We start from the raw sequence: 15043 nt of genomic DNA on the forward strand, positions 1-15043 counted from the left end.
AACCAGTAGTAATCTTCCAGCAATATCTCTAAGAAACCTAAAAAAATTCAAACATAACATTAAGAGTTTATGGTGGACAGGTGTTTTCTTTCGTTTTCGCATTCATCATCCACTCTCTCACTTCTGGTAATTGTGTCCAGTTTTGTGTTAGAGAAAATACCCTTTCTCCAGCTTGAGCCATAATCATCTCAAGTCAGTAAGTACAGTCCGTCCTCCTGACCAAAGTGATTGGTCAGAGATGGGCATACAACCCATCGAGAGCCAGTGAGATGCAAGGATATATTTGCTGAGACTTCTGGAAAAAGAAGTTCCATGGGAACCACCAGAAAAGAGGATGTGATGGGAGGATACCAGTTGGCAAGGTGCCAGTCCATTTGATATCATGACAAAAAGCCCAGAAGTCTACTGTGCAGAACCCAAGTGTTAAGTCTACACAGCTGAAGGCAGACTGGAACGACGGAGAGAAAAGGGTCTTTGATATCCCTTAAGCCTCTGGTTCAAGCCTTAACTAATGACGGAATAGCTGCTCTGGTAGCTTCCATCATGCAAGGGAATTCTATTTTTTTCCCCCTCTCAAGTGGGGCTGGGTTTTCTGTCATTCATAACAGAGTCCTAACATGCAATTTACCCCTTCAATCCTCTCTAAACTCCATGTCTTTCCCCAAAAAAATGAAAACAAAAGGCATGTGATTTAAGTGCTTCTACTTTTAATGCTGAAGAGTATCTTTACTTGTAGAAAATGATGATGTGCAAGTGTTGTAAAAGATGAAGCTTGGTATTAAGAAATAACAACCATTTAATGACGAGCAAGACACATACAAAAGAGAGTCATTCAGAATTAAAACTGAGAGCAAAAGAAAAAAGTTTCCCATTTCTGTTCATACAGAATGCTATTAACTCTGCTTTTGCTAAAAACTTTGAAGAGTGTTACTCAAGCCATTGTCTCCTGGGAGGATATTTACCACCATCAACCACCTACACTTCTGTTTGCTTGGTTTGTTTTTCACAAATATGTGACAACTAAAAATTGTATATATTCAGGTGTACAATGTGATGGTTTGCTGTAGATAAACATGGTGAAATAGTCACCACAATCAAGCTAGCTCACATATCCATCACCTCAGATAGTTCTTTTCTTTTTCTTCTTCTTTTTTTAAATTCTTAAAGCACAAGAACAGATCCAGAAGGTCCAGGTATTTCCAGACCCTGTTGGTACTCAAGGGAAGAATGGTTTCCAAGTTCCTTTGTGGGTTTGCACTGTAGGCTCAAGCTACCTCCTTCAGGGAAAGTTCTTTAAGCATTCTGGAAAGCACAGTCATCCCAAACCTCAGTGGAAAAGATTCCAACTATCCAGTGGAACAAGGATTAGGTGCTTAAACTCAGGGAGTTCTAAAATGAAAAATGTGTTTGTAGATAAGGATTAGTTAAATGAAGAGACTGAACTGGAGTTAATTCTGGGTAGAGATGAGATTCAAGAGATTGGTCTTCATGAGGCATTTATCAAGGACCTGCCAAGGGACTCAGAGATGAAGGAAGCACAGTCCTTTCTAGGCAGTTGTCGCTGGCCTGGTATAAGGATGTCTTTCATACCCAGCACTCTCATCCACCGTAATACATAGAGAGGCACAGTGTATGAGGAAGGTTTGCAGGAAAGAGCTTTCACATCAGAGAAGCTTCCTGATTAGGTGGTTTTGAAGAACAGGGAGGATTTCAGCATGTGGAGATGGAGGTAGATTTCTGAGCTGGAGAGAAGAGCATGAAGAAAGACACAGAGAAGCAGAAGTACAGAGTAATTAGTGGTCCAGCTGGGATGGACCTAGTCACAGAATCGCCTCTGAGGGAACTCTACTGGGGAAAGGCTTAACTCACCATGAAGACCACTCAGAGGCCTTCAGTTGAGCTGGGTGATAGTTCCTGTACCCAGCACTCCCAAGAGGCCATGTACTCCTAAAAAGGAGCAAGTTTTGGGGAGAAGGTCTACAGACCAGGGTTTGCCTTCAAACTGTGCCACTTAATACCTGTGTGAGTTTAGGCATTCACTTAACTCTCTCAGGCTCAGGACCCAAGTGTAAAATGAGGTGAATAAAATCTTTCCTGTGAACCCCCCAGGATTAGCACGAACATGAGGAAAACTAGTGAACACAGAATAGCACTGTCAAATACTTTCTGGTAGTTTGCTACCTCACCATATATGTGAAGTACCCCAAGAAATGTTATTAACCTTTCATTGCTACTACGTAACAGACTTTTGAGGCCAGGGACAATGTCTTCTTCAGGACAGGGAACATAGTATATGATTTTTTTTGAAAAGGTACTTGATGAATGCATCAATAAATGAACAAATAATGTTCAGAGCCCTCCAACTAGATAACAAAATGAATCTCTTAACTTCATCAAAATCTATGGACTGTTCTTTCACTTTTGGGTTGTTTGGGCTGTTGGAGTCTCTAAGTTAGTTGTGATCAGTTGGTGTCATGGTAGAGAAGGAAGCCTGTAAAGGTAGAGTCATGGACATTATCTGCATAGACCCCATAAGAGTTCCCATCCCCATACACCTGGAGCCAGACTTGGTCGCCCACTTCCAGATGGAGGAGCACAGAGCCAGAGGCCTGGTCCACATTCTTCTCCTGGTACTGGTCATAGGTGAAGAGCATCGCCTTGTCCATCTTGTAGAGGCTGACTTTGACATCTTTCAAGTAGACTGTGATGTGGTAGGAGAAGTAGTAGAGCCCAGGAATGTTGCAATGGAATTTGCCAGTGGTGCCGTCATAGTGGTTTTGCAGATTGTAGAAGATTTTGGTAAAGCGAATGGGAACATTGGGGACAGTGACCCTGCTCTCCAGTCCCACACTGAATGCTGACCGGTGTACATAGGCACTTTCTCCAGGTTCTCCTTTACTGCCAGGGGTTCCTGGAAAGCCTCGGGGACCTTCAGCCCCGGTGACTCCGGCTTCACCAGTGTCACCCTTAGGACCAACGAGACCTAGAGAAAGAGAAAACCTCAGTGACCATAAGGAACAGACCTCCTGCCTTGGTCAGTTCTAACCTAAAACACTGTCCCTGTGGTCCTTACCCACAACCTACCTGCCTGACTTATGGAGCAAGGAACCAAAGGGAGCACCCAAAGAGGTGAGTTATACCTTCTCCTTCTACATCCCCCAGCAGGCTCCCATAAATTCATCTCCAACCTCATATCTTGTAAGTCTCCATCCTAGACCCTCCATCCTGCCAACCCTTTATAACTCTTTTCAACCATACTTTTGCTCTTTGATCCCTTCTGTCTGGGATGCCCTCCCTCCTTCTTCCTGCCTATCCATTATTCAAGGCCTAACTCAAGCCCTCCTCTTCTTAAAGTCTTCATTGTTAATCTAGATCTTCGCTGAGAGCATTTTCTCTCTGTTCCATACCTTGGACACTTGCCCACATACAGTTAGGCATATTTGGAATAGACGTTCTTGTAGTAATCCTTAACAGCCTTGTACTTTAGACATATCTTCTTAAGTTCCCCAGGAGCAGGACTGTGAGCCATGAGGATGCGTTGAGTACGAACGTCACTGGGTGGAATGGGAATTAAGTGGAAATGAAGGGAAATACGAATGTGAAGGGACTGGGAAGAGTGATGGATGAGGCAGGATGGGAAGGGGTACAGGCAACGTGATGTTGATAGAACAGAATCAAAAGTACTGGTTTTACAGGTACAACCTATCCTCACGACCAGAAGACCAACCCAAAATTCACTTCAGGCTGCTTATGGGTCACAGAAAAAGAAAATTGCTTCCTTCCTGTGTCTATGCCTTTGTCAATAGCTAATGCCTTTGTATAGTTCCAGAAGCCCTCCTCTACCCAGGAGAAGTCTACAATGGAGGAAGCCAAAAACCTGTTCTTACCTGGATCTCCTTTCTCACCCTTTTCGCCAGGGGTGCCATCTCTGCCATCACGGCCTGGGGTCCCATTGTGACCAGGATGCCCTGGGATACCTGCCACCCAGCCTGCGCAGGCCCCCTTGGGTGGGGGAAGCAGGACTCCAGGCCCTTCTGTCACAGAGTTCTGGCCATGAGTAGGCAGGACCAGTAGCAATAGAACAGCTCGTGGCAACAGCATCCTGAACCCTGAAACCCAGATACACTTTGTCAGCCATGCAAGCAGCCCCACACAGCTCACTCTGTCCAGACCTATGCAGGACCTGGGCCACCTCAGCAGTGTCCACTTCTGAGACGTGCTCTCTCCACGCTCACCTCTTCTAGAAGACTTGTCTATTTCCACCCACCTTGATCTCTTTCCACCCTCCACTTTGCAATAGTTAGCATTATTCTTTGTGTATAATTTCCTTAATCTCATGAACCTCATTCTAAGTTAAACACAGTCCACATGTACTTTTTTACTCCAAAGACTCACTATTTTTCATCAGTTTGTTTGTTTTTCAGAGTTATAGAAAGCCTCCAGAATTGGGTTTGGCTTCAGGATACAGCTTCTCTGTGAGGGATGCAGGAAAGCCTCTGATTGGCAATTTTACCCCCAAGATGTGCATGGTGTCTAGAATCCCGCCTCTATGCCCCATCACCTGGGCTTTATAGTGCCCTCTCAATGGGACAAAACCAGCTCACCATTCATTCACTCATTCATCCATTCATTCATTCATAGATGTTCATCTTTTGTATATATATATAGATGTAGAATACACACACATGCACACACATGTATTCAATAACATTAGTAACATAAACACTTTGGAAACTACAGAAAACAAGGATACCCAGTCCCAAGGCTTTCTCTGTTTATTTTTAAACATAATGAAAAACACAATTTGCATAGAAATTTCATTCCCCTATTTTTGCTTTGTCACTTTCTAGTTCTCATAATCATCATTTTAAATGTGTGTGTGCTAACTCATCAAGTGGATGTAGTCAAAATATACTTAACCATTTCGATTTTGTTGAACTTTTAGCTTAGTTCCACTTTAAAGTATTATTTTAAAATCCATAACTAATATCCTTAGTCATATAGCTTATCCCCAAATTATATTCCATTATGACATATTCCCAGAAGTAAAATTACTGGGCCAAATGTATGGACATTTTTAAGTTCTGGATGTGTACTTCCAAACTGTAGTTTGTTACACTGTTACTAGGTCTAGTTTGTTACCAATCTGTATAACACTATTACACTGTTACTAGTTTGTTACTAGTAGTGTGTTTGTAAGTGTGTAAGAGACCCTATTAGCTACTCTCACCAGCAAAATTTAAAAAACCTATTTTTGCTGTTGTTAGTTTAGTGAACAAAAGAAATGACACCTTGCTACGTTGATCAATAGTGAGTTGTACACTTTATTAAAGGCCTATTTCCTAACTTAATTTCTTCATGATACATCCATTAGTGGTTTTGTCACTGAATTTATTAGATACACAATGTACTTTTTTTTTTAATATTTTATTTATTTGACAGAGAGAAATCACAACTAGGCAGAGAAGCAGGCAGAGAGAGAGGAGGAAGCAGGCTCCCTGCGGAGCAGAGAGCCCGATGCGGGGCTCGATCCCAGGACCCTGGGATCATGACCTGAGCTGAAGGCAGAGGCTTTAACCCACTGAGCCACCCAGGCGCCCCACACAATGTACTTTTGAATCAATTTTTGTGAGCTCTTTATGCGGACATTTTATCATCTATGCCATGACTATTTTCTCTGGTGATTATTCTGTAGACTATTCTTTTGTTTACCCTAATTTTTTAAAAAATGTTTTATTTATTTTTGAGATAGGTGGAGAGAGGGAGAGTAGAGAGCATAAACAGGAAGATGGGGAGAGGAATAGAGGGAGAGGCAGAAGCAAATGCCCCACTGAGCGGGGAGCCTGCCACACAGGGCTCGATCCACGGACCCTGGGATCATGACCTGAGCCGAAGGCAGACACTTAACCCACTGAGCCCCCCAGGCGCCCCAGTTTACCCTGATTTTTAAGTGATAGAAGTTTTAGTTTTTATAGTCAACTCTGTTGATATTTTTCTTTGCTTCTAAGTTTTAAACAGTTCCTAGCCCTTCTAGGTCTTGGTAAATATTCTATTTTATTATCTTCTGTTGTTTGATATATTTTAAATTTCACAATTCATCTTCAATATTTTGTTTTGGTGTAAACTGTGCTCTAAAATACTCAAATGATTTCTCTAGCTGTTTAAAGACGCCTTTAGTTAATCTCTCCCTTCCATTGCGCTTCTGCATCATTTGGGAAATACCAAGTTTTAACATGATCTTGTAAGTAAAGTGAGAATTGAGAATGAGATAGACTGATACAAGAAGGGGCAGAGAGACAGGACACAGCAACAGGCACTGCCTGTTGGTGGTGACGCTGGCCGAGGCGCCTCTTACCATCTACGTGTACCTTTGTCGCCCTCTACTGGATTTCAAGGGCTCAGGCGGGTGACGTCAACAGGTGGGGAAAATGAGACACAGTCTTAGGCTTGGCTGGTCCCAAAATAAGAAAGAGGTGAGTTAGATTAGAAACCAAGAAGGATGGGGCGCCTGGGTGGCTCAGTGGGTTAAAGCCTCTGCCTTCGGCTCAGGTCATGATCCCAGGGTTCTGGGATGGAGCCCTGCATCAGGCTCTCTGCTCTGTGGACAGCCTGCTTCCTCCTCTCTCTCTCTGCCTGCCTCTCTGCCTACTTGTGATCTCTGTCTGTCAAATAAATAAATAAAATCTTTAAAAAAAAAAAGAAAGAAACCAAGAAGGAGAGACCAGCCACGCCCCTTTCATATTTAGGAAGAATACTTGTTCTGAGGCTTTTAAGACTTCATATGCATCCAAAGTTTCTCACTATTTATCACCTTGCTCCTGTCTCCAAGGGTTAGCATTATAAGTCCCAAGAAGACCTCTGAGAGATATGCTTGCTTTCTCCCAAAATGAGGAGAGGGCAGAATCTATGAGGCTGTGCCCTTTTCCACAGGGAGATAGGAAGAGCGTCCAGAACATAAGAATTGGTGGGGACAGCTACAGAGGGACCCCAAAATAGAAGGAGATTGGGGGCTTTCTCCAAACTGTTGGGGGAATTGTGAAGTCAAAAGGTCTCTGGAGTTCTGTGGTTCCTCCTCCTCTTTTAAAAGTCAAGATTCTTTTCTCCCAGCCCAAAGGAAGGCATTCTGTCCTCAGCACTTTGGTATTATGGATATGGATATCTTCACTGACAGGGACAACGAGTCTGGGTTCCCTGACAGTGGCATGGGGTGGAGGTTCTGAGAAGAGGGGTGGGGAGAAGACGGGTACACAATCCTCAGAAGTTTCTGATGCTAAGAACAGATTCTGATTGCAGAAGAAACTTGTCTTCTAACCCAGTTCTGGGTGGAAAAATCAGCAATGGATAACAACTGAAGGTCAGCGCAGAGGCGCCACTTACCAAAAAAATGTATTCCAAAATTATTTGTGCTCTTTGTTTGGATAGGGCAATTGTTACACTTTGATTTGGAAAGTCTTCTGTTTCTACATGGGAAAACATTATTAAATGAAACTGTAATCCAAGACTCCACAGTGGCTATAAAGAGAACCTTTGTATGGCTCCTGAAGCTAAACCCCAAGTTCCACTCATAATTCTATTTCTGCCGAGCTCCATTTGTAAAGTCCTTACCTCACTTAATGTCTCATTTAATCCTCACAACCATTTTGAGAGACAGTGTGAAGCAGAAGAGGATCACATGCTCTATGATCTTGGTGCTTGGGGGAGACTAATTTGTTCTTACCTGTAACATGCATCCGTCATGCATTTGTTAGAGGATTAAGTGGCATAATCCTTATAAGTACTTAGAACAGTGCGTGACACGTGTCAGTGCTTAGCAAATGCTAGCCCCGACTGTACCCATTTAGAGAGGAGGAAAGTGAATTTCAGGAAAGTTATGTGACTCATCCTAGATCCCAGAGGGTTTTTTTGTTTTCGTTTTTATTTTTGTTTTTTAGTGAGATATTTATTTATTTATTTATGCAAGGGAGAGAGAAAGAGAACTAGCAGGGGGAGAGGCAGTGGGAGATGCAGTCTCCCCACTGAGCCAGGAGCCCGACTGATCCCAGAACCCCGGGATCATGGCGAGCTGAGAGCTGAGCCATCCAGGTGCCCAATCCTAGAGCTTTTTAATGTAAAAGAGCTGGAAATCAAATTCTAGTCTTCCAAAGTCCAAAAATGGACTTTTAAAGGCACAGTTCAGAGGAGGGGGGAAAAAAGCATCAGGATCACACATCTGTCTTTTCATGTTCCACTCCATGGGATGGGGACATAAGGGAAAGTAGCTCGAGAAGCCCTCCAGATCATGAGCCAGGTGTCCTGGCTTCTAGTCTAGGCTCCACCACGAAAACGGTAGGTGACTTAAGTGTCTCCACTTCATCTCCTGGATCTCCTGCTCTTTGCCTGCAAATGTGATTATTAATATTAACCCTTACCTCGCCTATTTCACGATCTTATTGTGAGAATCAAATGAGTAAAAATCACATATGTGAGTGAAGAGAAGGGAAACAAGGGAATATTTATGGACCACCTGTTACAGATCCCCACTCTACATCCACCTGCCCTTCATCTCATTTCACCCCTACTACTCCAGCAGGTGGGACCCAACTCCCACAAGAGAAATCCCAGGACCAGAGCCGGTTAGTAACTTCCGCCCATCCATAACAAGGAAAAGCATGCAGAGGCACAATTTAAAATCCAAAGCCCAAGTTCTTTGTACTGAACTGGCTTTCATGATACACTGGGTATAGGCATGGATTCGTTCATTTTTAAAATCATATGAGGAGATGCCCATGATGTCCTCTGGGTCCTAAAGGACTGTATTACGATCTCTCATTTTCATGCGTTAAAATATATAAGAAATTCCACTTTGATGGGGCTCCTGGGTGGCCCAGTGGTTTAAAGCCTCTGCCTTCGGCTCAGGTCATGATCCCAGGGTCCTGGAATCGAGCCCCACATCAGGCTCTCTAGTCAGCAGGGAGCCTGCTTCCTCCTCTCTCTCTCTGCCTGCCTCTCTGCCTACTTGTGATCCCTATCTGTCAAATAAATAAATAAAATCTTTAAAAAAAAAAAAAAAAAAAAAGAAATTCCACTTTGACCTGCTGGAATTTCAGAAACAACAGCGGAATCTTGTGAAATGCAAGATGGGGTCTCCTTTGGGACTGGCAAGAAACAGAGCATTAGGTGGGGGAAAGGCCACAAAATCTGGTGCCAACGCTTCCAGCAGGAAAGGGCACTAAAGCACAGATCACTAAGTCCCTGAGAGCCAGAATGGACCCTGAAGTTATCTCAACCCTGTCCTGCCTTTACAAATGGAAGGTGAAGGAGAAGGAGAAGATGTGTTTATTAGATCCTCATGGAGGCCAGCTCCCACACTGGGAGATTTTACCCATTATTTATTTCATCTATTACTTATTTTAATCTTTATAAGAACTCCATGAAGCAAGGAATATAATCCCAACATTAGAGATGGGGAAAGCGAGAGATTAAGGCTATGACCCCTGAGCCATTCCTGTTCTGATTTCCAACCCGGTGAGCTTCCCATCACGTTACATGGCCTCTAAAAAGCCTCAGACTCAACTTCCTAACCCGCTAAATGTGATCACACAAGATGAGGGACATGAGAACACTGAAATTGGCAAAGGTACATTGGAGTAGAAATTGCATAAGGTACTTTCAAATGCTTATTTCATGTAATTTCCCCCATAGTCCTGCTCTTGATTCCACTATAGAGAAGAATCCGAGACTTGAAGAGACCAAGGTGCTGATTTAAGATCATGTGGCTCTTAGAAATGTTGAGTGGCTGGGAAGGAAGAAAAAAAGAAAGAAGAAAGAAAGAAAGAAAGAAAGAAAGAAAGAAAGAAAGAAAGAAAGAAAGAAAGAAAGATCGTGCAACTCTTGTATATATTCTATGAAACTGCCATTTTTAAAGGTTAAAAATGGTAGAATATTGGCAATTTCACATGGTTCAACCTAATGATGAATGACAGAATCAGGAATCAACTCAATTCTGTCTGGCTTTCAGGAGGATTATCTGAAAACCTTCACTCAACCCTAAGAGAGCTGTCAGCATCCCCATGTCCAACACACACACATACACACACACACACACACACACACACACACACACACACACACACAAGCGCATGCTTCAAATCTCAAGGAACTAGTAAAACAGAACATCCCTCCAATGCATTTTTCAGGATCAGTCTCTCTTCATGTGAAAAAATTCTTATTGAAAATTCTGCTCTCCAAAGCTTCTACCTCCTGACCTCAGCCAAGTGGGGCCATTAATTTCCTGTTTTGACAAAGAGTTGGTGGAAAGTTTGTCCCCACACCCACCTCAGAAAGGACAAGGAGCAAGTCCTGTGTCTCTCTTTACAGCTCCTCAGGAGCTAAGGGAGGGAGCCAGCAAGGACTACCAGTTGAGCTGTTTGTGTTTTCTCTGCTTCAAGAACAAAGCTGACCCCTCGTGCTCCTTGGGGCACATTCTACCAGCACACAGGGCTCCCAGGCTTCCCCACTTTCTCTGGAGGAGCTCACCTTTCTGCTAATGCGGGGAGTCACCAGGAGTGAGATGGCTGCATCCCCTATGAAGCTTGATCTGAAAACCAGAACCTCTCTAGACCGGGACCTACACCCATTGACACAGGAGTGCTGGGCTGATCTCTAAAATCCTTCCCACTCTGACCTCTGCCTCTACACTGAAAACAATCAGATGCCTCAGGCGCAGTGCTCACCGGGGTGAGCAAGACAGAGCAGACCCACTGGTTTCTGACAGAAAGCCATGCAGACCCACTGGTTTCTGACAGAAAATGTCATCTAAAAATAAGATTTTTATAAGTTTTCAGTATATCCCAAGCTCAGTTTATCTCATTTGAGTATCTCAATCATCCCGTGAAATATTCTCACATCAGTGCAGATAGCCCCGTATTTACAGATTCCTTCAAATCTTTGTATCTCACTAACTCCACCCAGTGTCTGGCCTTATCGAATCTCCTCGATCAATATTTGCTGAGAGGAATCCAGTGGTGGAGCTGGGTTCCAGACTCAGCCTGAGGTTAGAGCTCAGGCTGTCCCCCAGCTGCCTTTCCCTATGCTTCTTTCTTTGCCTACCTGGTCAAGCTAGAAGTGAATTATTTCCTTCTCTTCTTATTTAATTGAACTCTATCGCTCGGCCATCTTTCCCTCCTCATCGATCCCAATTTTTTCTCTGCGTAGGCATCTGGCCACAGAGTGAATTGGGCAAAATTCAAGATGCCCCAGGCATTTTGATCAGAGGAACAGCTCCTTTTCTCTTTGAGCTGTGGAAGAATCAAGGAAGAAGCCTGAGGTCTCTCTACGTCCATCAGGGCTGTCCTGGCCAGAGTTTTGCCTGTACCCATCTGTACCAGCTATGACAAGAGAGCCTGGGCAAACCCCAGCCAGAGGCTCCATTGCAAGACAGCCACCTCCACCCCCCAGCGTGGGACTGTAATCAACTTGTTCTTACCCTCAAGTGTAGAATCGGACCCACAAAGTGCAGTCAGGATGGAAATGAGATGATCCAGCCTCAGCAGCCTGATACACAGGGGGACAGGCCGTCCCCACCCCACAGTTGTCCCTTCCCATTGGCCAACCCTAACCCTGTGAGGGCCAGAGGCCAGTGGGCAGGCACCCTGCCCCTGGCAACTGCTTCAGGTCTCCACTCTGGGGAACCCGCTGCAACCCCCCATGGGCTTGGGAAGCCAAGTGGGTCCTAAGTCACAGCATCCACATTCCCTTGGCTCTTAGGTTTGCATCCTACAACAGCAAGAGAAGATGGGGCAAGGGTGAAGCCCAGAAAAAGGAAAACAAGCCATCTCTGCATCTGAGGGAGAAGGTTTCTCCTGTAAAATGAATTGTCCAGTGGTGCAGGAGACCCCCCCTCTCCCCCATAGATCTGCTGTCATAAGTCAGGGACACTGATGACCACCACCACTGTGATCCTGCTCACTATGCATGACAAAGCATGAGACTGTGTGGTTCAGACAGAGCACTTTAGAAAGGGGAATAGTCAGAAGAGTGGCAATAAAACAAGAACTAGAACAGATCCTCCACACTCTGGCCTGGATCCCAAATTTGAGGAGGACTTTGTGTGTTAATTCTGAGAACCAAGGCGAAAGGAAGTTCCTGGGGTGATGTGGCGCAGAGCCAGAGTAAGACCTTTAGAGCCCCTGCATTCCAAAATGTTATGAAGCACCCAACCCTATGTAATGCAAACTCGACATAAAAGAAAATGTCCATAAAATGTGATACTAGAACACCATCTCTCAAGGTTTTCTGATTCCAAAATTCTGAATAAGGTTTTGAAAACTAACTTTTTGTGGGTATGTGAGCCCTCATTTTGTCAGTCCCTTAAGCATATTGCCTACTCTACCTAGTGGGGAACCCAACTCTGGCCTGGAGCAACTTGGAGGACCAGTGGTTGCCACCCACGTAGGTGTTCCTAGAAGGCTGAGGTTTGAAATGGCAACTTTCATCACCTTGGGCCCTTTCTTGGCAAACCCATGTTCTGTTTTTGAAACACAGGATCAGAGCTGGTTCCTGCAAGCCACAAATTCTGAGGCATTAAATCATGACCCCAGCAAGAGCTCAAGATCCCAGCAACAACTTCCATAAGACATTCAGAAACAGAATGTTCTCAGGCAGAGGCTGGGCAAGTGTGTGTCTGCCCCCAAACACCACCTCTGCTGGCCATGCGAAGCCCAGAAGGCCAGAGCAAGGTAAAGTAAAAGTCTTGTCTAAGGCCTTGGCCTTCAGGAAACATGCAGACTTTCTAGAGAAGTCACATAGGCCTTTGAGATTGGAGTCATGAATCCCTTACCTAGGCCCAAGAGGCCAGGGAAAACAAGACTTAATATAGTTTACCAGGTAAACCATATTGTTGTGTTGTATCCCCTGGCCCCTAGAATATGATCTCATATAAGCTGGGCAATAAAAAATGTTGAATCAATAAATAGGTAAGTGATCATATTTAATCTCCCCTTGAAGATAGCTACAGCTGTCTTCTATTTTACAAATAAAGCATCTGGAGTTCAGTGAGGCTAAGTGACTTGTCCAAGGCACAGATCTAAGATACAAACCCAGATCTGACTACAAACCTAGTATGCTTTCTAATACCTCATGCCTCTCACTTCTCCTGATGGAGTAGGAGACCCTAAGATTCATGTTTGCACTCCAGCATAGCTTTGGGGTTGGCCAAAAAAAAAAAAAAAAAAAAAAAAAAAGTATTTTCTCTTGACTTTATGGGAACACAGATGGTTACAGCAGACTTTAACTGTTGTGCAAGGTGGAATGACTTTAGCCCCCAAAACACACCAAGACTGGGCTGGGTCTGGTTGTCAGCCAGCAACATTGTGAAAGTCTGTCATTTTTGAGACCTCAGGGAAATCTGCCATCTGCCACAAAGGTCACTGTGTGGAAAGAGGCAATTCTGTGGCATACTGGCTTGGAGACTGTCACTCAAGAGCACTCAGCCAGGAATGCCTTGAAGCTTGTCTTTTTTTTCCCAGGACAGAGCTCTTACTACGTAGAGTGAAATATTCAAATAAATGTGATCATTTCCTCCAGGGTATGACAGCTGCAGTTCAATCCTCTGTGAGCTGGGGAACTGGGGTATTAAACCAGCAGGCCACATGACTAAGTCTCCCATAAGTCTGGCTAAATATTGCCATATGTTTTTGTTTAATTGTGATTTTTAAAGCATAATCTTAATTGAAATAATGAAGCATAATCACTAGGTTTTGAAAAATAATCCAAAATATTGGAGCAAGACAGCAGAGTAAGGACACCCTACAGCCCCCAAATCCCTACAAATGACAAGAAAGGAAAACATTCCTGGCTGTAAAAGCAAAAAGACTTGGCTACAATTGCACTTTATCCAAGGCAATCTCAGATACTAATTTTTTTTTCTCAGATACTAATTTAAGTCTCTCTTTTGCCATTCATACTTTGGACTACCAGTAAGTCCCTTCCATTGGCAAGGAAGTCAGTTCTGGTAAGGAATGCTAGTTTCCTATCTCTGAGAACTTGTGTCCTGGGACCACACCTGGTAACAAATGCTGTTTTAGTCAAAGGATTTCCCACAATAATTTTGGAATTGCTGGAGTAGCACAGGAAAGGAGATGGCGTTGCCCAGAGATGAGGAATCGCCTCTGTCACCCGGCCATATCCTGTAAGCCTACACTCAGTGTCTGTACTGCTAGAGGTTTCACGGATGTACTGAACAGCCCCCAGGGATGCTGACACTGGCAGGGACGCGGCCAGAAACACAAGAGCTTCTCCCTTTTACCCCTTTCGATCTTACCCAACTGTCTACCCTCTGCAGAATCTCACTGGGGCCTCTCCAGCAAGGGAGTCTGGGATATGTCATTTCAGACACACAGCTTCAGGGATAAAGGCAATTACTTAAAAGTGAATATGGAACAAAGAACATGGAGGACATGGGGAGATGGAGAGGAGAAGGGAGTTGAGGGAAATTGGAAGGGGAGATGAACCATGAGAGACTATGAACTCTGAAAAACAACCAAAGGGTTTTGAAGGGGCGGGGGGGGGGGGGAGGTTGGGGAACCAGGTGGAGGGTAATAGAGAGGGCACGTATTGCATGGAGCACTGGGTGTGGTGCAAAAACAATGAATACTGTTACGCTGAAAATAAAGAAATAAAAAATAAAATTTAAAAAAAAGTGAATACGGAGCTAAGTACCAACAGACATAATCTGACACAGGTCACATCTTCAACAAATAGAAGAACTTACACCCAAGGAAACAAAGCTAGTAGCGGCAAAAGGGGGCAGAACTTAAGAATAATTGTTATAGTTGGTGAGATGACAAGAAATGGCATACATAAAAATAACTTGTGAATATTCTGCCTTGGTAGGAGGTGAAAATAATTTTCTCTTCCTTAAGTCACCAAGATTGTGGTGATTTGTTATGGCACCTCTAGGAAACTAATACGGATAAGTAGAGTTAGAGAAAGAGTTTTCACAGATGACACCAAAGACATGATTCATTAAAGAAAACAATGGAAATTGAGATTCTACCAAAATCAA

General features: G+C 43.9%; 1 protein-coding gene across 1 annotated transcript; it reads right to left on the bottom strand.

The window, feature by feature from the left end:
- Positions 1 to 690: 690 nt before the first annotated feature.
- Positions 691 to 11513, bottom strand: ADIPOQ (adiponectin, C1Q and collagen domain containing). Its single transcript, XM_046002690.1, has 3 exons — positions 11465 to 11513; positions 3888 to 4109; positions 691 to 2983 (listed from the first exon to the last, which is right to left on the bottom strand). Exons 2-3 carry the CDS (start codon positions 4099 to 4101, stop codon positions 2463 to 2465), a joined length of 735 nt encoding a protein of 244 aa, XP_045858646.1. The 5' UTR covers positions 4102 to 4109; positions 11465 to 11513; the 3' UTR covers positions 691 to 2462.
- Between the last annotated feature and the right edge of the window lie 3530 nt (positions 11514 to 15043).

This window comes from Meles meles, chromosome 4 (genome assembly GCF_922984935.1).
Source record: "Meles meles chromosome 4, mMelMel3.1 paternal haplotype, whole genome shotgun sequence".
NCBI classification, from domain to species: Eukaryota; Metazoa; Chordata; class Mammalia; order Carnivora; family Mustelidae; genus Meles; species Meles meles.

Coding starts and splice junctions, on each gene's coding strand:
- ADIPOQ (XM_046002690.1), bottom strand. CDS start 4,101: ATGCTGTTGCCACGAGCTGTTCTATTGCTACTGGTCCTGCCTACTCAT. Junction 2,984..3,887: donor GGGTGAGAAAGGAGATCCAG/GTAAGAACAGGT, acceptor CTCTTTCTCTAG/GTCTCGTTGGTCCTAAGGGT.